Below are 24,521 nucleotides of genomic sequence, written 5' to 3'. Positions count from 1 at the left end.
AGGAAATTTCAGAATATATTTAGTTTATTTTTCTGAAGTAATTTTTTCAAGCATTTTTAATTTCTATTGTTAATAATATTTCTTTAAGACATTAATTTTTTGATTTTAAAATGCGCAGCTTTAATTTTGTTAAAAATTCAATGCCTGCAAATATCAAAAAAGTCAACTCAAAGGTAAAAATTACAGTTTTTCTTTCGTATACAGTTATCGGGTAAAAAAAAACGTTGAAACAAATTGCATGCGTTCCATAAAATTTTATAAATTTCATTACTTTTATTGGGATGAAACTTATGAAATGTGAATAGGATATTTTTAAATTTCGTTTCTTCATTTTTTTTCTTCATTAACTAACATTTCCTTCGTTTCTTTTTAATTTTAGTGTCATTTTCCATTAAAATCCATCATTTTCCTCTTTAATGTGTTTCAAGTGACGCTATTATTGACATTTTAGCTCATTACTTTCCTGCTAGACGCAAGGAAACAATTTTCATGGAAAAAAATGTCAAAAACTCTTACGTCATTCTTTTTACCTAAGGTAAATAAATTATACTAAATATGTATTTAGTGACGGCAAAAGAAGAACGAAAACATTTTAAGTTTAATAGAAATACAAGCGTTAAGTTTTTTTATTGTTTTGTAACATGTATGTATAAAAATTCAAGTTCGGACGCAGCACATTAATTCTTGAGTAATTCTAAAGCATAATTATCTAAATAATTTTCAAGTTGTTTTGTTCAGCGTTCGTTAGGCGACAATGAATTTAGTTTTTATGTTAATTGATAATAATTCAATTTTTACTTGGTGTAATAAAAACAATATTAATTTAGCATAAAAATTAAAACCTAAAAGTATAGGAAATAAACATAATATTTAACAAGTATAAGATTAGTGTTTCTAAATAAAAATAAATAAATAAATGAAGTTTTGCACACTTTGTCTTCTTTTAAAATAATAAAATTACAGCAGATTTTTAACTTTTACTGCGGAAATAATAATTTTATATTTTTTAACTTATATTGGGGAAAAAATAATTTTACATATATCTCTAAAAATCTTATTCATTTTTAAATTTTAAACAAATATTTTGACTGCATTTGTTTCAATGTGTATTTGTTATAAAAAAAAGTTAAATGAAAACATAATTTTCTTAGAAGATTCCAAGATATAAACGTTTTTGTGTAGATATTGTCCAATTTTGAGTCGAATATTGTCCCATTCAAGGAAGGCTACATTTGGTTCCCAAGCTGCCAATTGTTCACCCCCAACGAAAGAATATAAGAAGGAAAAAATAACGATGAATAAAAATAATAAAATCTCATAAGTGATATATATACCCCTCCAAAATTATTATTCACAAAATTTATGAACAGGATGTTTATTTGAAAAACGACATTTTCTCGATCCTTCCATAATTTTTAACAGCATTCCACCACCAACCCTTCAGTTTTCAAAGAACCTGACCCCATTGTGTCTTCTACTGTTAATTGTTCCCTCTCATTTTGGGTTGCTGTTTCTTTGTGCAGCTGTTTCTTTTTCGATCATTGCATTCTATTAATTGGACATATTTTTTACTCCCCTTCCGACATCTGATGATTGAAAGTAATTGAGACACGTGATTAGGTAATTTAAGGTTATCAAATCATTTAGCGTTACTTTGGAAAGAAACAGTTTCTTGATCTTATTTGGAAATTACTGAGAACTGATTTTCTAGTCTTGATATTGATCGTAGCTTTTCTAGAACTAAATTAACGAGTTCTACAATGTGAGAAAAGACATAATCAGCCTAGTTCTAGTTTTTTTTTTTTCTTTTTTAAAGAAAAAAAGAAAAGACAAAATAAACAGATAAAGGATTTATTTGGATAAACCTGGGAAATACTTAAAGAACTTCGTTAAACATATCTGATTTTTTTAGGACTATTATGCCAACCATTCAGAAGCTTGCTATTTCCATTATATTGGTTAGATATTTTAGAGGTTTAGAAAACATGGTAATTTGAAAAGCAATTAAAGGACTTTATAACATGTCTGATCTTTTAGGACTTTTAAAGCCAACCGTCCATAAGCTTGCTATTTCCATTATATTTGTTGCATATTTTAGAGGTTTAGAAAACATGGTAATTTGGAAAGCAATTAAAGGACTTTATAACATGTCTGATTTTTTAGGACTTTTAAAGCCAACCTTTCATAAGCTTGCTATTTCCATTATATTTGTTAGATATTTTAGAGGTTTAGAAAACATGGTAATTTGGAAAGCAATTAAAGGACTTTATAACATGTCTGATTTTTAAGAACTTTTAAAGCCAACCGTTCATAAGCTTGCTATTTCCATTATATTTGTTGCATATTTAAAAGGTTCAAAAAACGTGGTAAAGTAAATAGAAGACTTTTATAGCATGCCAGACTTTTTAGAACTATTATGCAAATCATTCATAAGCTGGCCATTATCTTTATATTTGTAAAATATTTTAAAGTTTCAAAATTTGATATTTTAAAAAAAAAACTCATTAACATCATTTTTAAGTTAGCCCTCCCTCTTAAGACATTGCACTTGAATATTGTAATATCAATAAAAATACTGACCATAACATCAATAAAATATTATAAATGTATAAATGTCAGTAAAAATATAACCTATAACTATTAAATATTATTTGGGAGAAATAATTAAGTTACATTAAATTCTCTAATTTAATTTTTTTCAGTGCTTTAATAAACTATAAAATAATTTCATCAAAATGAATTATTATGTAATTTTTTTATTTATTCCAAATTGTATACACAAATCGTTTTCCTAAAAACTACCAACCATCAAGATAAAAAAAAAATTATGAATACAGATACATAACCTGTTTCGTGTAAGCATGCTTTTAGAGATAATAGCTCGCCTTTGAGGGTGTGTCTGTGAAAAAATTTCTGAATTTTATTTTGTTATTTTAATCAGAATTTTTTTCCATCCTAAAAGCTTTCTAATTTGATTTACAGGTTATCAGAAACATTGGCAACACCCCTAGAATCATTTTTTTAATCTCTTCGTCTTCTGCTCTTAAGGATTAAGAAGGTTTTTTAGGTTAATCCTTAATCCTATCAGTCATTTCGAAATAAACGTACATCTAAAATACTGCATTAAATGTTCTTCAACTATTTTTTTATCTAAGTAGTTAACGAATATTTTAAAAACGTTTTTGCAAACGTTATTTATCCTGTTAATATATCTTTGTGATTGAAACAAAAAATTACTTTATAATATAAAATGAGTTTTAAATTTATTCCAAATGTAACTTCTATCAATCTAAGGTATAAGGAAAACAGTAAAACCTGAATTAATCTTGTTTTTTTCCCTCTTTCTTTTCTTTTTACTCTCACAAATTGAAAAATCATGTTTTCTCCCTTGTTTTGGGCGTAAGAGGAAAATAACAATTTTTTTTCCTTTTTATTTCAATAAAAGAGATTTAAAAAATTATCCTCTAAAACGAATACTATGTTCTACAATATTTTGCATGATTGCGCTTGTGATTTCTAGCGTGCAATATATAATTTTTTTTTAATTCGAAATCAATGGCAGGGGAGAATATAGAGTTTTTAATTTTTTCTTTTCTTTTCTTACACCCAGACCTATGATAGCTTATGTTTAAATATTTCTTAGTTTTTTCTCTATTTTTAAATAGCTTTTGACTATTTGACAGGTCGATAATTAATTCGAAACTTGTTTAATCCATTATGAATAAACTCAACTTTATCAATTCCTCTTCTTTAAGGCGTATAAATTGGATTTTATTTTCATATACATTTACCCAAATAACCTTTTTTTAAGCAAACACTGCAGCAAGATAGATAGATATGGCATTTCTTAAGTAAATTGTCAATTTTTTGTGTTTGAAATTCTATGTCAGCTTGTGTAAAGAGAATATGGATTAGCAATCATCATTTCATGCATTTTATTGATAGCGCTCGCAACTGCAATCGTTACCCTGAATGATTCTTAATATGCGAGTAAATAAAGGATGAAAAAAAGGAGGGACGAATTGACAACTATCTGCTAGTATTAGTGTATCAGTGTGTCTGCGTATGTGAGTGAACGAATTAATGAATCAAGGAATCAGAAAATAAAAGGAAGACAGAAATCAGTTAGTTGGTCTAGTGATGAATCGGCGAATCAGTTTGTGAATATTTAAAAGTGTATTGGGTCATTTCAAATTTGAGAATTGTGGGAACATCTTAATAAATTACTCTTTATTTGCTAGCAATGCCCCTGTTCTGAAATTTACTTTTTTTTCTTAATATTAAAGTAGCTTGAGCTAATTTTGTCTAATCTTGGCCCCCCAGTAGGACTTAAAATTGGCTCATCATGGATCCTACAAGAATATAAGGTTCAGAATATAAGGTCATGGGGTGTTAAGAGTTTGCATTATTGGTCCTAGAATGGCTTTCAATATTGGACCATGATTAATTTATATCTAGGACTAGTATTACAAAATATAGTGTTGGCCTTATCTGGAAGAAATTAAACTTAACCCATTACTGAAAGCCATTCTGGTACAATTTGGAATCTAAACATTTGTTATCTTTTTCTGACTAACTTATTAGAAAACTGTTATATAATTCTATTAAACTGCATCTTCCAAATTAAATAGGCCTAAATCCAGTTAAGTTTCCAAGCTATATGTATTCCACTTAGAAAAAAAAAAGACTGCAGTATTTTTGTCTTCTCGATTACGACGAAACCATGGCTCTCAACTGTTTTACTACCTGAAGAAGAATTTTTACAACAGTAGCGAAACAAGAGATAAATTGACGCTACAATTCACATAGGAACCTCAATTGTAAACCTGGAACCTCCCGAGTAAAGATATATTGAGAAGCCCCGTTGAATTTCATAGCTCAAAGTCTGACAATATTGTAATGCGTGATAATTGTCGGAGTACTACGTTTCAAATACTAATTGCCGCATTACAGTAGATATATTAGCTTGTTTCAAAATCAGGCAACACCTTAAACAATAATTATTCATGTCCTAATAGGAACCATACATTTCCTCCCTTATTACCCGTTGAGAAAGCAATAGCTTTACTCCCAAATCTCCCCCCAAAACTACATCTTTTTTGGATACTAACGGGAAAGAAATATGGTAGGAAACCAGAAAAAGATTTGTGAAGAGTAATAATCGTAATTTATATTGCCTAAAAAAAAGGAGAGAGAAAAAAAACTGTAAGAGGGCGACGACGTGCATCAAATAGGTTTCAAGACGTGGGCGCTGACGTTCATTTACTGTGGATCTGAATTAAGAGTTTCCGGATCTTAAGTCTTCTTTGAACTTTTGAGGAAATTTCCATCCGCGGGTTGTAAATATTATTTTCACTGTATAAAAAGGCCCCTTTTGTACTCCTTTTTATTAACAGATCATAAGGAAAAGAAATTGCAACATTCGTCAAATTTGCAAAAAGAAGAAAGACACAAGAGTTTGCCCATCTGTTATTGTTTTGATTGGCTTTGTCGTTGTTAAAAACTAAAAATACTCTACTTGAACACTCTAGAATAGAAGAATATTGAAGATAATCTCTTGAATTCTCTTAAATAGGATTTAAAAAAATACTCTAGAATAGAAGAATATCTCGTGAATACTCTTAAATAAGATTAAAAAAAAACAATACTCTAGAATAGAGGAATATTGAAGATAATCTCTTGAATACTCTTAAATAGGATTAAAAAAATACTCTAGACTAGAAGAATATTGACGATAATCTCTTGAATACTCTTAAAGGATTTTAAAAAATACTCTAGAATAGAAGAATATTGAAGATGATCTCTTGAATACTCTTAAATAGGATAAAAAACAATACTCTAGAATAGAAGAATATTGAAGATAATCTCTTGAATACTCTTAAATAGGATTTTAAAAAAATACTCCAGAGTAGAAAAATATTGAAGATAATCTCTTGAATGCTCTTAAATAGGATTTTAAAAAAATACTCTAGAATAGAAGAATATTGAAGATAATCTGTTGAATACTCTTAAATAGAATTAAAAAAATACTCTAGAATAAAAGAATATTGAGGATATCTCTTGAATACTCCTAATTAGGATTTTAAAAAAATACTCTAGAATAGAAGAATATTCTTTTTAAAAACTAAGAATCTTGAAGTTTAAAGAACTTTTATTACTCAAGACTATCTATTACTCAAGACTATTACTCAAGAACTTATTACTCAAAACTACCTTTTAAATTAATATCTGGTTCTTAAGATAGTCTATTATTATGCTAGTCAGAAATTGTAAAATAATTAACTGACGCGCTGTAAGAAATTCCGGATCAAATTGCGGTAAAAAGTACTGGAACTCAAGAGTGCCGGTACTTATTACGGCAAAATATATTTTTACCGGAACATGCTACGGAACAAAAAATCTGATAAATTGTAATTTTTAGAGTAATAATTGCGTAAAATCACAGAATCACGCTCATTAAGTAAATATCACTGCAAAGATTATGCTATAATATTTTACGGATAAAAATGGATGTTTTAGTAACCGTTGATGCTGTAAAAGTACCCATAATTCACACCATAATGTAATCCGGATTTTTTTTTACAGTGAACGCTTTCAAGATTTGTTAAATTAAATGATTTTTGTGACAACGCATCTTTTAGAATTCGCAAAATTAAATTTTTTTTCTCACATTCAAAAAGATATTGTAGTTAAAAACTCTGTAATTGGTCGTAATTAGACTGTAATCGTCATAAATTAAATGGTTTTATATTTTTTATTAAACTTATTCGTTTTATTAATGACTAAGCCGCTTTCAGTTAAAGTAAATCTACTAATTTCTTTACATTTCAACAAAGATCTTTTAGCTAAAAATCTGTAATTATACAAAATAGCAATCATAATTTAAGGGTGTGCTAAATTATTATTTTTTTGTGTATATATGAAATATTTTTATATGTTTATGAATCTTTCCTTCCCCGTAACTCAACTACATTTTTTAACGTTAACTAAGATCTATTACACCCGTCGTTGAACAGTTGACCCAATTTTTTGGGTTTAAGACTACTAATGTTCAACTCCGTAGCCTTGTGATTTTGAACCCAATCCAGAAGACGAGAGAACTTCCGGATCAAGTATTGGAAGAAATTTGCCTTCGTGAAGGACCTTTTGTGGAACTAACCCGCATTTGTGTTACATGGAGAGGAAGACCATGAGAACTTCCCACGGTTAGCCTGTCAGCAAAGGAACTAACTAAGATCTAGTAAATAAAAAGTAGTTAAGNATCTTTCCTTTCACGTAACTCAACTACATTTTTTAACGTTAACTAAGATCTATTACACCCGTCGTTGAACAGTTGACCCAATTTTTTGGGTTTGCGACTACTAATGTTCAACTCTGTAGCCTTGTGATTTTGAACCCAATCCAGAAGACAAGGGAACTCCTGGATCAAGTATTGGGAGAAATTGCCTTCGTGGAGAACTTTTTGATGGAACTAACCGGAATTTGCGTTACATGGAAAGGAAAACCTGCCACGGTTAGCCTGACGACAAGGAGACTCTAACTCATGATACGTCTACCACTGAGGGTATTTTACGTCAGCACTGTGGTCGGTGAAAGCCGGATGCGGAATTCGTTCAAATCCCGGTTCACCTCATTGAAGGCGAACGCTCTATCCCCAGAGCCGTCACGGCTATTAGCTAAGATCTATGATCTTATGTTATTTAATAACCATCGTTGAACAGCCGACCCAATTTTTTGGGTTTACGACAACTAATGTTGAACTCCGTAGCCTTGCAATTTCGAACCCAATCCAGAAGACGAGAGAACTTTCGGATCAAGTATAGGAAGAAATTTGCCTTCGTGAAGGACCTTTTGATGGAACTAACCCGCATTTGTGTTACATGGAGAGGAAGACCACAAGAACTTCCCACGGTTAGCCTGTCAGCAAAGGAACTAACTAAGATCTAGTAAAAAAAAAATTGTCAAGTAAGATATATTAGTTAACAATAATCTATAATTATTCACAATTTATCATTTCACGCTCATGTATCCTATATATATTATATAAAATTCATATAGTACATATAGGATACATTTTTAGCATTCAATTTATATTATAAATTGGATGTTAAATATTTTTTATAAAATATCAATGGATGTGCCACTTTTCTACTTTTTTTAAAAATAATGAGAAAAAAAAAGGATTTATATTAAATTTTTTTATGACTCAAATAGGTTTTTTATGCTAAGAATAATTATGATATAAAATATAAAGTACCTTCAATGACCCCGAGTAAATTATCAACTGTCAATGGTTTTTCAAAAATGTTTCTCGTCTAAAAATGAAAAACTATATCTCTAACATACTGTTCTTTATCTTACCCCTGCCGTTTCATGTCAATGTCAATAAATCCGATCTCTTCATTTATGGGAACTGCCATTGGAGTCCCACTGATATCTTTTAAATTTAATTGGTGACCTGACTCTGTAATGTTGCACGAATCAAAAGACTTCTTTCATTAAAGTACCACTAAAAAACTTAAGACGATTGAATTGAAGAAGTAGTTTTGCACCTGCATTAATGATGTTAAAAAGAAATGATCTCTGATTTTAATAAACTTAAAATGAAAAGATGAGCTTACCGAAGAAATCTAGTACTAGCCTAATCTAATTTAAACTATATTTAAACGAATTTTCTTTCAAATCATGTTGTTTTATGATGAATAAAAAAAAAACTATCTCGGGCATTGGTTTTAATAATTCTGAAATGGCAAACATCTCATTATAATGTTTATAAAAATTACGACGAAAACATCCGTTTTGTAGTGGAGCGCAAACATTTTATTATGGAATATATTTATTTTATCGGAGAAATTATTCATGAAAATATACGTTTTACAGTGGAACGTATCCATTTTATAGTGGAATAAATTGATTTTATTGTAGAGAATATATGTGTTAATGGTACAATGAATAGATTTTATAGTGGAATGTATACGTTTTATAGTGGAACGTAACAATTTTATTGTAGAATGCGTATCCATTTTAGAGGGGAATGTAAAATTTGTGGACAATATTCATTAATTCTTGAAAATATAGCAAAAAAGAGGGTATGTCCCAATTTGCGATTTACTTTATTTAACAGTGTAGTTGCTTTACGGATCGATAGGTGGCGCTAATTAAATTTTTATAAATATAATTTTTCAAAAATGCAATACATATTAAATAAAATAATAAATTAAAAAAGAAAAAAAAACTGAAGAATTATTTTTTCATTTTATCATTTTTTTAGTTATATATGTGTACTTCCCGACGCTATATAGTTAGATATAGCATCGCTATATAGTTGTCACACCATATAGTTAGAAAGTATAAAATGATCGGAGATAGATAAAATGACGGAAGAAAAAAATTTGTAAAAATGATTCTTATGGCTCCACTTATTATATCCGTAAAATAAATTCACACTTAAATATATATCGTATATTGGAATGATATGAAAAATAATCCGTTTTATAATGCACAAAACTAGTGCGAGTTAATCTATTTTTGTTGTGTCCGTGATATTTTCTACATTCTTATTTTCAGTGTTAGAAAACTTAATTGTAGTGGAATGTTTCATTTTTATATGTGTAATGTATCGATTAGTAGCTAATATTATTTTATTTAATAAATGAATATGCTTCAAGCTATAGTACAAATACTTACCATTCATTTTTTTTATTACTTCACTTTGTTGAGACTCTGGAAACAATCACAAAAGAGGTAATTCTCAAGGTCATTAATGTTATGATTTTTTTTCCCCTTACATTGCCAAGTTCATCTAAACTAGCTTTTTTTATAGCAACCATGAATCATTCTGATCTGGCTCTTTTTTTTTTCTTTTAAAACGACGCTCATAAATTTAACTGGAGAGTTGCCCACTTGTTGAGCATCTGCTTGTAATAGATCCCAGCGATTAAAATCGCAGCTAAAAACAGCTGCAAACACGTATAATTGTGGCCGTTTTAGATATGACATTTACAATAATAGTTCCACTTTTAATGCCCGTGCTTCAAGGTGCGTTATAAAAGTTGGATAATTGGATGTTCTGAGAACTTTTTATTCGTCAATTGTTTGCAGAACTGGATTTGCATAAATCTAATCTCATTGTCAAGTTTGTGCAGAGCTCTGAAATAAGGTTTGATAATTAATTGTGTTGTTCTAGATTTTAGCGTGCACACAAATAAACGGGTTGTCTGACCAATCATAATATTTCAAGTGATAATTTAATGGCAACGTTTCATTTGAAAAATGTTCGTCATTCAGGCTCTTGTAAATGAGTCAAAAAGAACAATTTATATTCGTTTATTTTTAAGTATGCATCCGGTATTTTTGTCTTTTTCTGATAACCCAGAAATTATGTAGGATTAACATGCAATAGTAAAATAATATTTTTCTGTCACGCCAAATATTATGCGAGGACATAAACATGGCTAAAATATTATCTTTTAAAACATGGCTAAAATATTTGATAGCCTACTATATTTGATATATTCAATATGGTAATTCGGATTCAATTTACCTAACCACGATAAGTGCAAACACTTTACAATAGCATCTTAATTGTTATCAATAGCACATGTCACAAACTCGAATATTCCGATAGGACAATGATAGCGCAAAAAAGATTTTCCCACTATTTTTAGTTTAAAATAATATTGTGAATTTCATTCCATTTACCTAACCACAATAGTAAAAGCAAACATTTTATTCTAGCATTTTAATTATTTTCAATAGCATATATTACATACTCAAATATTCCGATGTGGCAATAAAGCCGCCATTTAAAATTTTTCCACTATATTTATTTTTAAATAACATTGTGATTCGTATTCCATTTGCTTGATATAAAATGGTAAATTTAAACGCTTCATAATAGCATTTCGGAGCTTTTCAAATATTCCGATGAAACTAAAATGCATCTTTTTAAAAAAATTTCTACGATATTTAGTTTAAAATAATACTGTGATTCGCATTCCATTTATTTAATATAAAATGGTAGGTGCAGGCGCTTCATAACAGCATGTTGACTTTTTTTCAATAGCATATACACCGAAGAGCCATTACATTATAACCACCCTGCTAATAACATGTAGGACCACCTTTAGCCCTCAAAACTGCTAGTACCCGCCGTGGCATTGATTCCACAAGGTGCTGATAGGTAGTCTGAGGTATCTGGTACCAAGCGCTCACCAACTGGTCCTGCAATTCCCTCACATTGCGAGGGGGTAGCGTGGCAGCACGAATTTGGTTTTCCAAGTAGGACCACAAATGCTCTATTGGATTAAGGTCAGGTGAATTTGGGGGCCAAGACATGACTTGAAAGTCACTGGAATGTTCCTCGAACCAATCCATGACGATTCGACCCTTATGACATAGTGCATTATCCTGTTGGTAAACACCGTCCCCCGCAGGAAAAACTGTTGTCATGAATGGGTGAACCTGGTCTGCAACTATTTTCAAGTAGCTTACAGATGTCAGGAATTGTTCTATGAGGATTATGGGTCCTAATGTGCCCTATGAAAACATTGTTCCTCGGCGAGAAACCATGAAAACCTGGGCGAGCCCATTGTTATAGACGGAGGGTGGTCATAATGTAATGGCTCTTCGGTGTATATTAAACTTCAATAGCATATATATTCCAATAATAATAAGGGCAATAACATAAGGCTGCCGTGTTGATTTTTCTCACTATATTTCGAAAATAATATTGTGATTCACGTTCCAATTACCCAAACAAAATATGATAAATGCAAATACTTCACAATAATATTTAAATTGCCTTCAATAGCATTTATCACATACTTACTTATTCCGATGTGGCAATAATACCAGCATTTTATCACTCATTTTTCACCGACTCAGCTAAATTGATCTGAAGTGGTGCCATTCAAATAATAAAGGTGAAGTGGCCCTTACATCGAACTATTCAAATAATAAATGTCTATCACTTTCCAAGTATTTCATAATGCTAAAATAACCTCTGTTTTATTTTTATTTTTTTTTCTTATCACATTTCTCAAATAATAGATCTTCACACTCATAGAGCGCGAAGTGTTGATGTGTTTAGTGTTTTGGGTTATACAAACCTTTTCCTTATTAAATCTGTTATCTAAGCACATGCCGCGCTTGATAATCTATCCTTGCCGAAAAGTAAATTCGCTGAAAAGTGAGGCTTCAATATCAAAACAAGCCCGCTAGGTCAACAACCCAGTTGTTATGATGCAGCCAGTGTTTGTTATCCCACAACAAATTTATTGTGTTATTTATTCCTATGTATATTACGATCGCCTTGGAAGATATATAAATGAACTCGGATAGATGGAAAAAAAATTATTTTGGTGCTGTTGGGAGCATCGGAGTTAAAATACAAAAGTATATTTTTCGAACGTCGAAAGTATTATTTTTGAAGGCTGAAATTTTCGTTGGAAACCTGCCAAAACTTAAAATACTTTTTTTTTTCTTTTTTTGTTAGAAAAAAACAATGCTTTTGAAATATTGAGACTCGAAATTGAGAACACCGTGTTTCACGGTTTAAAAATTTATTTTTTCTGGAAGCTATTAGTTTTAAAAAAGTTGGATATTCGCCATTTTTTTTTTACGTTCTTAAAGGTAATTTAAAAAGGGGGTTTAAAATTCTTCTTATTGTTATTGAAATACGTTATTTACTCATAATATAATTGCTATTCTTCTTGAAATCTAGTTTTATATTATCAATTGGGTCCTGACTTCATTTTTTTTTTTTTTTATTTACTTTACTTTTCATTTCTACTTACTGACTTACTTGAATAAACGTAAGTCATACCCAAACTGGTTTTAAAGAGCCAGAATAGTTCTTCTTATTTTATTTTTTTTAGGATTTTATTTTGTGAGAATGCAATTAAATTAAACGATTTTAAGAATTAGATATTACTTTATTTTACAAAAGAAAAGGAAGATTGATGAAGAATGAAAAAAAGAAAGAAAAACTGTTATTTCATTTGAAAGAAAAAATTTTTTGAAAGAGTTCGTGATCTAGAACATAGGTTCCCAAAGTGGTCCAGGTGGACCCCCAGGGATCCATAGGAGACCACACGGGGTCCACGTAGATGTGAAAAGAAAACAGGGGTTCACAAGTTGTAATTGGGGGTTCACGAAACATTTTTTGGTTTGCATAATAAAGAACAAAATTTTGGCTTGGATTTATTTATCAACGTAGGCAGGTAGCATCATTCACTAGGTAGGTACTCAAAAATATTCGAGACTCAGTTCAAACATAGAATTGAATAGAACAATAGATAATAGTACAAGTGTACACCACATGTCGAGACTTGCAAAGTGCCGCCCGTACGCCCTCTCGCTTTTAAATACCCTGCATGATGACTTCAAAAATATATTTGAAGATATTCTGACAACGGAAATACCACCATTTGATGAAACGGAAGAGGCGAATGTGGTATAGAGGAGCTACTTGAGCTCAGCACCAACGAGAAACTGAAGGTGAAATTTAAAAAAGGATATCAAACATTTTGGCTGCAGGCAGAAATCCCCGAAAAATATCCTGGGCTGTGGGAAATTGCGGGAAAATTTTTGATACCGTTTCCCTCGTCATATCTTGTCGAAAGAAGTTTTAGTGATGTTACCAACCTGTTAACAAAAAAANAATATCATTGCTATTCTTCTTGAAATCTAGTTTTATATTATCAACTGGGTCCTGATTTCATTTAATTTTTTTTTATTTACTTAACTTACTTTACTTTTCTTTTTTACTTACTGACTTACTTGAATAAACTAAAGTCATACCCAAACTGGTTTTAAAGAGCCAGAATAGTTTTTTTTTTCAATTAATTGGACATCTGAGAGGGGGAAAAACACAATTACATTATTATTTTTAAATATATTTATTATTTAAAATGTTACTGTAATTTATGTTATTTCATTGGTACATTTTTAACTGATCCATTCGCAAAAGTAGACTTGAGTTCGTTGAAAAATTTATGTTTGTTTAATGTATGTTTTTATTTAATCCAACTAAATGTTTAAACTAAAATTTAACAGAAAGAATGTACTGGTTCAGTGTTATGTTTTTAATTAATCCAATCGAAAAAATTAAACTTGAAATCGATCAAAAAATTTATAAAAAATCTAAAAACTTATGAACTAATTCTATTAAAAGAAAAACATTATTTCAATGTTGTGTTTATTAATTAATCCTTTCTCAAAGCTAGGCTTGAATTCAGTCAAAAAATGCGTATTGATTCAATGATATGTTTCCATTTAATCCGTATAAAAGGTTAAACTTGAATTTAACTTCAAAGATAAACAAAAAGAGTGCTATTTCAATGTTATGTTGTTGTTTTTTTTAATTATTCTATAGAAATAATGCCGAATGCTCATATTTATGTGTATATACCTTACACAAATCCGCAATTCTGAACCGATCCGTACTAAATTTGGTGTTCGAAATCTATATTACTATCTACTTTAAAACACCTTTTCCGTAGGATTTGGAAGACTCCAAAGGATTATTTCTGGGGGTACTGATCCAGGAGTTTCCGTGTCTTCTGGATTGGGTTCAAAATTAAGGTTGCGGAGTTGAACATTGGTAGTCGTAAACTCGGAATTGGGTCAAATGTTCAACGACCGTTATAAAATAAAATAAAATATTTCGTACGAGACGTGGTGGCTCAAGGGATAGAGTGTTCGTTTTCCAATAAGGTGAACCGGGTTCGAATCCAAGCGATGACTAGTCGATACCAATTCCGCCGTTACCCGTTTCGCATCGACCACAGTGCTACGTAAAATATTTACACTGGTAGACGGATCACGGGTTTGAGCCCCCTTGCCGTGAGAGGTTTTTGTGGTTTCCCTCTCCGTGTAATGCTGGTGAGTTCCATCGAAAAATCCACCGCGAAAGCAAAATTTTTCCCATTACTTCATCCTAGGCCGGGATAGCCTGGTCGGTAGGACGTGTGTTTGATCCTTGCCGGCCGAAGACTCCTCGTGTTGTAAATGGTGACTGACGCACGTTAAATCTGTCGAGTCACAAAGTCCTCCATGTTCCTATAACAAATCAATACCTCTGGGAGTACTGCTCCATCTGAATTAGTTCAATAATACAAGGCTACGGAGTTGAACATTGATAGTCGTAAACCCAAAAACTGGGTCGGCTGTTCAACGATGGATATTTAAAAAAATATATATAATATTTGAATAAGTCTACTCATAAAACTACATAGCAGCCTTATATACCCATTTGTTAATTATTCATAATTCCAGACAAACATTTAGACATTATGAAAAAATGAGCGCCAAAACTTTCATTTCATGAACGACGCAATGAATTACGTTTTTGTTTTCAGTACTGGATGACCTTTTAGATAAACTCGTGTGTTTGTGTACTCTGTGTTCCCCCACAAAACTTTGATTTTAGCGCCAAGACTTAAATTATCTATCTCTTTGATAAAACCGCTTATCACGCAATTCTTTGTTCGCCCTATCTTGGGAGCTACTCAAATAGTTCGTTTACACACACTTAACGAGTTCAAAATTGATTACAGTGAGAAATAGTTACTAAATGTGATGATGACTAAATTCTTTCGAGATAGATAATGAGCTTGAGAATCAGCATAAGCATCGAATTAGTCTCTTAGTCGAATTAGCAACAAAAACCTATATTTGTGATAAGATCGTTTTCTTTTTTATACACCATTTAAATCTAATTTTAACACGCTTTATCACTAACTTCTTATGCTGAGAGGCTACTTTATTTTGCCAATAGAGAGATTTAGCACTTTCACGTGACATCCTGCACGTCACGTATTTAAACTATACGCCAGCTGTTGAGAATCGATATTTTTGTGCCGGACAGTTCACGTAGCGATGTATACCATACGCAGCGCAATTACTAGAGAACAATCTCGGCTCTCAGCAGAGCTTATTAGAGAGAGATTTAGAATTTTCTTGTTAGGTAGTATCTGGCAAACTCGCGTATGTTCTATGCTACGTATTTCTACGGAACAACATTGTTTCTCGTGCAGAGTTCGAGCAGAACTTATGTACGTCGACGTGCGAGATACTACGTATAAAGTACTAAATCTTTCTACTCTAGTAGAGAAATTTGTAGACTAGTAGAATCTACCCTCTCAAATTTTTCCTTATCGTTTTTTAGAAGACTTTGTTTTAATATGAAATAACGTTTTTTTAGCGAATAATTTGTTATTTTCATAACTTCTGTGAGTTTACAACAGTTACTAAATCGTTTGCAGTTGGTACTACTTTATCATGCGCATTTGGCGATATTTTGTCTTTCGTCAATTTAGGCTTCTTGAAGTCAAAACCGCTAACAGCCATCGAAATTCTCTGTTCACTTCCTACCTCACTTCTCATAAATGACATCAGACCATCAAGTCTATCTTTCGGAGTGTCGCCAATTTTCGACTGTCTTTGCCACACTCTAAGAAGCTCCTCAGGATACATGACTCCACTACAATGAACTGAATACATGACTCCACTAACGGGAATAAAATTGCATCATACATTTTAGTGGTTATACCTAATAATTCTAAAGCCCTTAATTGTGATTCTATTATCTAAAGTGAAAAAACCATTTGTGATTTTGTATGACTAAAGATAGAAGTTCTCTAATGTAAAACTCAACTAAAACATCATCTTTGCCAAATCGAGATGTGAAGCTTTCTATGACGTTTGAATAATTTTCGGCTGTTGCCGGATAACTTAAAACAAGTTCTCTAGCACGAGAATTGTCAACCGTACACTGTATAAGATACTGAAATTTATCACCAGGATCTAGAGATAAATCTTCATCTATTTTTTTAAACAATGACCAAAATGATAACCAGCCTTTTATACTACCGTCATATTTGGCAAGCTCTATTTTAGGAAGTTTGAATTTACGCTTCGGCTGTTCTAAGTTTATCGATGAATTTTCTTCATTAAGCTCTTTAAAATATTCATCAAAAATTGTTTCAACTTCATAATAAAAATTACAATAATCATAAATTGACTTACTTTCATTTTCAATTTCTTCTTCTGTAATATCATCGGACTGCAGCATAAGTTCCAATAATTCGTTATCCAACTTTTGAAGTTCTTTCTTTATTTTCAACGTTTTAAATTTAGCTTTAACGTGTACCAAATTTTTGATTTCGGCTGATTTCATTTCATTTAAAATCTGATTACTTAACCGAGTGAAGGAGCTTCGAACAATCTTTCGTTGTTTTTGAATTTTATCCATCGTATTATTGAAAATACTTCATATGCAAGTTCGGATTACTTCTTAATATCACGTCAGGGTCACCAAAATGTTACGAGACTCAATCAGAAAGTAAAATATTCTGTCGTTCTCTACTTCTAATCTAAATAATAAATCTGACTCCAACTTTTAGTAAAAAAGAACAATATTTTATTAGTATATAATTTTCAGACGATTATTTCTTGTTCCACGAAAAGACGAATGAAAACGTTGCCATGACAACTCGGCAGTTTTAACAGAAAACAAAAGTTAGCTTTTAGCTTACATAAAAAGTAATTACCAACTTTTAACCAAGTTAAGCCTATCAACGTCAATGTGGTGAAAAGTCTCAGTTTTGATAGTCTTAACATTTAACAGTCTATTTTTTGACATTTAAAAACTTAATCCAATACTGCATAATCTGATATAATAAAAATTTGCTAAAAAAAAGAGAATAATGCTGCGATTTTGATAATTTTCGTCTAGGTGGGAAAATATCGCCTAATTAGTGATTTTTGAAACTGTATGATAACTTTTAAAGTGTTTAAGTTATTTATCATTTCTAAAGACCACAGATAATTCTTCACAACAAGTTGATATATACATCGAAGAGTCATTGCATTATGACCACCCTGCTAATAACATGTAGGACCACCTTTAGCCCTCAAAAAACTGCTAGCACCCGCCGTGGCATTGATTCCACAAGGTGCTGGTCTGAGGTATCTGGTATCAAGCACTCACCAACTGGGGGTAGCGTGGCAGCACGAATTTGGTTTTCCAAGTAGGACCACAAATGCTCTATTGGATTAAGGTCAAGTGAATTTGGGGGACAAGACATGACTTGAAAGTCACTGGAATGTTCCTCGAACATTCCAGTGACCGTTCGACGGTTCCATGTCGATTCGACCCTTATGACATGGTGCATTATCCTATTGGTAAACACCATCCCCCGCAGGAAAAACTGTTGCCATGAATGGGTGAACCTGGTCTGCAACTATGTTCAAGTAGCTTACAGATGTCGGGGATTGTTCTATGAGGATTATGAGTCCTAATGTGCCCCATGAAAACATTGTTCCTGGGCGAGTAACCATGAAAACCTGGGCGAGCCCATCGTTATAGATGGAGGGTGGTCATAATGTAATGAATCTTCGGTAAAAGCGTAAGGCACTTAAACTATGGCTCTTTTATTTTCCTTGGCTATAAAGCTTCGAAAAACCATCTTAAGTGGTATCAAGAAGTCAACCGTCAGAATAGATGCAAAATATCAACATACTTGGTAACCTTTTGTCTTTGGTGCATCATAAATTCTTCTTGGAGTAGACTATGAAATGTTGAAAGGTCGTTTAGGACAGGAATCATGCTTGACGAATAGCATTCTTCAATAGTATGAGACTCGATGGTTGAGGTTCTAAATGTCGAATGGCTCTTACACCTTCATCGCAGAAATGCTGCATAAGATTGAGATGTGGAGATGATAGGGGCATATGAAACAAAATGAAATCTCCACTGTACCCTACTATACTATAAATGTAATCCCCACACCCAAACCAACCAATCCTTTACAAGATCCTCACATGATTATACACACTCAATAAGATGCGTCCAGCAAGTATGGCAGGAAGCATCTTATTGAATGTGCCGTTGCCGACTCAGGGGATAGAGCTTTCGCTTTCCAATGGCGTGAGACGGGTTCGAATCTTAGCGTGGTCCATTATTGATACGAACTCCGCACCCGACTCGTACCGACCACAGTGCTGCCGTAAAATATCCTCTGTGGTAGACTGATAGTAGGTAAAAATCCCCTTGTCATTGGGTCTTACCGTGGGAAGTTTCGTAGTTTTCCCCTCCATGTAATGCAAATATGGGTTTGTTTCGTCAATAAGAAGTTCTTTTCGTCCGCCACGAAGGCAAATTTCTCCCAATACTTGATCCGGGAGTCCCCTTGTCTTCTGGATTGGGTTCAAAATTACAGGGCTACGAAGTCGTAAACCCAAAAAATTGGGCAGACTGCTCAACGACGGTAATAATATCTATTAGCAAAATTAATTGTATATCATTGGCCTGGTAACTTTTTACGCTTTTCCAAAACGAATTAGAACCATTTCTCCATTAATGTTGCTTTTTAGTATAATGCTTCTAGCCTTATTTTAATTAGTACCAATCGCTAAACTTAAGCTTCAGAAACAGTTGGCGAGTTTTTACTTTTCTCCAAACCGAAACGAATTAGTATTGTTTCTCCTTTAAGTTGGCATTTTAGTACGTAGCTTTTTCTTTGTTTTAATCAGAAAATATTAGCGAAATTAATAGACATTAATAATAGTGTGACGATTTACTACGTTTCTCCTAAATAAATTAGCATAATTGCTCCATTAATTTTGCTCTTTAGTACGTAGTAATAAAAAGCAAATAATTTTTTATGTTTATACACATTCTAAAAATGCTTTTTATAAACGTCAAAAATATCATTTACTACTTTCACTTCATTAAGTTCTCCGATTGTGTTTGAGTACCAAACATGTGAAGTTTGTATAGTAATTTTTTGACGTTGAATAAATTCCCCTCGGGTCATAATTGGTAATGATTTTTACCAGACATTTTTTCGACTTCTTTACATTGATAATAATTGTAGCAAAATCAAAATGATTACAAAAAATTCTTTTTTTACAGGGCATGTACAAAAACCACATTTCAACAGTGTCCAACTACATTTGCATTTTCGTATTTTTAATCATAAATTAAATATTAAATAAACAAACCCAAGAAACTGAGAGGATAAAAATATACATGATAATATAAAATCTTTATAATTTACTTAAGTTATAAAGTGGAAAAAGTCTACATTTTTCGAGCACTCAAAAATAAGTGCCATTCTAAAGACTCGCCAGACTTGAATGAAAAAAACGAAAAGAGATTTGAAACAAAAAACGTAAACTTGCCAACAATCATGTTTCATTCTGTGCATGTCAATTTATTTGTAAACGACATGGGTTCTTCACGACATCCATAAAGCGTGGAAGTGCATTCGGCCCTGATTTCCCTCTCTTAACCACTGTATTTTCTGCTTCAATCTCAGCTACTGCGGATTTCCTAAATTTGTTTTTAATCTTTATTTTATGCTTTTTTATTGGTAACCTTACGTTCTCTGTTTAAAATCTCTTTTGTTTTCTTAATCACGTCTGGCGAGTCTTTAGAATGGGCGCCTATTTTTGAGCGCTCGAAGCATATTTACTTTTATTATAACTTTTGAAGCCAATGGTGTTTTTATATTATCAAGCATTAATGAAAGATATAGATTCAAATTTTAGAAAATTTAAAGATATGTATATAAGTTGTTTGCACATTTGTTACTGTTTATCGATTCCTGTATATCGATTAATCTTTTTCATTTGTCCTACTAGTTATCGATTGCGAGGTTTCTGGTTGGGGACACTGGTCCGATTGCAGCTCGAATTGTGGTGCCGGACAAATGGTTCGAGAAAGGTCTATCCTGAGAGCACCAAGAAATGGTGGCACTCCATGTCCTGACCAAATGCAGACCAGAGGGTGCTATGGTAACCGCTGTGAAGTTAAATCCATTGCTAAAGCTAAGAGGGGTGAGTAAACTATCGTTTCATCAACTAGTATAATTCAATGAGTTTTCTTAAGGTCACACTACTACTACTTTTGAAATTTTTAATAATTTTCTTTATTTTCAATTTAAGATATTTTTTTGTTACCTGAATTTTATGCCATATATTTAAAAACTCATAATCCTAAATTTCAAATATTGATTTCTTACTTTTTACACCGTATTATTCAATTAAGTTTTAAAACTTTTAATAGAACTTGTAAAGTGTATTTAAAAACAAAAAAAAGCGCTATCAAAATCTAATGAATGACTACTAAGAAGGATGGGACCGAGACCATCAAAACCTGTTTTGTCACTGGAGAAAACAAAGAAATAGAAAGATCTCACTTTCTTCAGTAGTGATTCCTTAAATTTCCATCGTATTTTTGCAGTTAAACTTAGAATTACGCATGTAGCTAACCAGTGTATTTATACACCGATGTTTATTCCTACCATAAATATCTAATTCTAAATAATTAAACTTGTTTTAATACTAAAAGGAAACAATAAAATTTTAAAATCTTAAATAGATATATCTTCCTTGAAAAAAACGCGCTAAAAAGCAGCAGAAATTTCAAAAAAAGAATAAAAGTAGCAATAAAGGAAACGAAGGAAATAAAAATAAAACTATGACCACCGAAGCAGACGTCTTCAGGGGGTACCGGCCCCGGTAGCCATAAAACAAAACCATTTCTATTAAGGGAGAAGCAAATGCCTGAATTAACTCCCTCAGTACCCAGATGGTTTTGTATAGAAGTTCAGGAAAAAAATATGAAATACATTGGTTAGAAATAAATTGGTGTTATACATGAAAAATTGGTGTTGCTAAATTTGTTTTAATATATTTTTATTCGATGCCTTTTTTTTTCTTCATTTCCAGCAAGCTTATATGTTAGGCTAAAACATACCAGGGCTAAAAACTAAACTCTAGAAAAAGCGATGAAAAATTAAGAGCTATTGCAAAGTATAAAAAGCACTATTTTGAAACAGTTCTCTTTAAAAATCTGCGTAAACCTGTTTCATCCATATGAAACAAAGCGCAAAATGAAATGATCAAGCGCTTATGAAATCTCTTACTCAATTTTGTGAAATTAGATATCCTATAAACATGTGCATGGTGTCAATTTCTAAAATCTAAATGAGCCATGAAACAGAACTTTCCACACGGGGTCGTCGTCCTTTCATTCCACAGAAACCCCCAACTGATGCCACAAAATTTCAATGAATAATATTTCCTTTTTCATAACGCTTTTCTTCGCTGTATGTGCTTGCTTAATGATTTAAACGTGTCGTTGAATACAAGGTTGTTTTCGTTAGTCTTAATTACTGCCGGCATGATGCTAACTAAATTAATCCTCGCAGAAAACGAAATATTTTAATTAAAATTTTCTGCATTTAGAATTAATCAAGTCTAGAGGTTTCTAAGAATTGTTTTGTAATTTTAAATTTATCTTACACAAACGCATAATTTCTCACATAATACATCCATCAACAAAATCTATACTAATAATAATAAAAAGGTGCACGCGTGTATGTCTTTAACTCCAGAACAATTTTTGTTAGGGTTTTGAAATATGAATACTAAGTGAAAGGGGCAATTTTAGCCCCAGATCCTAAAAATCGTTTTAAAATTTTTGTTAGTCCGTTTCGGAGGGATGTTTCAAAAATGAGATTTTGTTATTGATTTAAAATAAACATGGTTATAAATTAAAACGATTTTTTTAACATAGGGTTATTCATAATCGAAACGTTATAGTAAAAAAAACGAAGACGAATATGGCGAAAAAGAACATATGAAATTATTCCGAAAGTATTCAAGTTTTAATTTAAGCAGTTGCCGGTAGATGGCAGTAACATGTACCACTGAAGCTAGTTGTAGTAAAGATAAATGGCGTTTACAGGCGGAGGGAATTATGAATAACCCTGTATATTTAACGGAAAACATCAATGATAATTGCTAGCTTAAAACTCTGTTTAATGAAAAAAGAGTTTATTATGCGCTAATGTGTCAATATTTGATTTTAATATGTCAATATTATTTGTCAGTATTATTTAATATGTCAATATAATATTTGATTTTAATATGTCAATATTTTTTTTTCTTTATTCTTTATGTCGGGTGAGTTCAAGCATCAATGTAGATAGCATGTGAAGGCTACATCTTCGAATTAGTATTTTTTAAGTTGTCTGAAACCTCATGATTATTTTGTTTATAGTAGTTATGCTTTTGGGGTTTATACTAAAGCAAATAATTTTAAATCAGCGGTATTTAAAATTTAAAAAAAAGCTGCTCACACAAAAAAAAATGATTTTAAAATGCTAAATTTGATTTTCATTTAGAACTCGTGAAACAGTATTTTTTGACTGGTGGTTATTTTATTTTGACAAATGGCTATTTTATCATATTGTAAAACTAATACAAGCTGTGAGCTTAATAAAAATGTATGAAACTACTCGAAATTAGAAATTTATAACAGGCTTGTGTAACACTAATATAACATAATCTTGTGTAACATAATGGAAATGTTAAACTAATGACGAACCTGATAAAAATACATAACACTAATCTAAGCTAATGGCTTTCGTTTTGCCTAGTGTAAAACGATAAAATATGTGTAATAATGGCATGAAACTAATTTCTATCTTAATAAAAAATATATTACCCCGCCTAAATTAATAACTTTTACTAAATCTTATATTTTATGGTGTACTAATGTGTCTATGATAATCGTAATGTAACACTAATGACTAATGCGTCATTATTATTGTAATGTAAAACTTATGACAATAATTAAAAATATATTGCACCGTTAAAAACTAATTTTAAAGGTATTCGTAAGACAAATAACTAATGTGTTAATATAACTTAAAACGTGAAACAAATGTCGATTTCAATTGAAATATTCAACACCGGTCAAAACTTTTATTAAAAACTTAACGACGCTTTATGTTTCAAAAATATTTTATACGAATTTATTTTTTTTTATAAGTTACAAAATTTGAAACATGTGTCAACACATTAAACCTGGTTCCATCCCAGTTTGTATTACACCAAGGCTGTTTTACATATTAAATAACATTTATGTGAGGAGAACTTAGCGATAAAGTAATCAATAACACTTAAAAACTAAAAGAAAAATGATACCATAAATTTTGAAACTGAAAAAAGAAACTTGACAACATTTTTTCATCTCCGAGGCAAAGTGGAGTTGGATTTCGAACCAATATGTCTTTTCCCACATCCACAACTCCACTGTCATAAATAAGATAGCGCATCATTTGATCTCTTGGGGTTGTGGTACTCGAGATAAAGAAGTCTGAAAGATGCTGAATGAAAATTCTATTTCAAAAACTTTTTTTTTGCCATCGAGGATCCCTTTCGTACCCATCTTTCTTCATCGAAATCCTTGTTCTCTTTCTTTCTCAGAGGAATCTTTGATCATCTTCAAGGTCACTAAAGAAAACAAAAGTGAGGACACACATTGGAACAAATGCTAATGTATTCTAATCAGCTGAAAATCGGCAGTCATTCCTCTCAGATCTAATAGGAGATGCAAGGTTGTTCTTTTTTCTTTCTCCAAACCTTTGCATCGTGTTACAGATGCAAAAAAAAAAAAAGAAAAGGGTTGTAATTTGTGTTCTTTGACCTCTTCTGAATTC

General features: G+C 31.5%; 1 protein-coding gene across 1 annotated transcript in view; it reads left to right on the top strand.

The window, feature by feature from the left end:
- LOC107455750 (somatomedin-B and thrombospondin type-1 domain-containing protein) overlaps positions 1-24,521 on the top strand; it is a 38,763-nt gene that overhangs the window by 5,731 nt on the left and 8,511 nt on the right. Inside the window, exon 2 of the mRNA XM_016073433.4 lies at positions 20,653-20,847. Within this exon, the coding sequence (XP_015928919.1) occupies positions 20,653-20,847 (195 nt within the window). The remainder of the gene's footprint in view (positions 1-20,652; positions 20,848-24,521) is intronic.

Source organism: Parasteatoda tepidariorum, chromosome 2 (genome assembly GCF_043381705.1).
Source record: "Parasteatoda tepidariorum isolate YZ-2023 chromosome 2, CAS_Ptep_4.0, whole genome shotgun sequence".
NCBI classification, from domain to species: Eukaryota; Metazoa; Arthropoda; class Arachnida; order Araneae; family Theridiidae; genus Parasteatoda; species Parasteatoda tepidariorum.
Note: the sequence above shows the minus strand (reverse complement) of the source record. Positions and strands in the feature narration are given on the sequence as shown.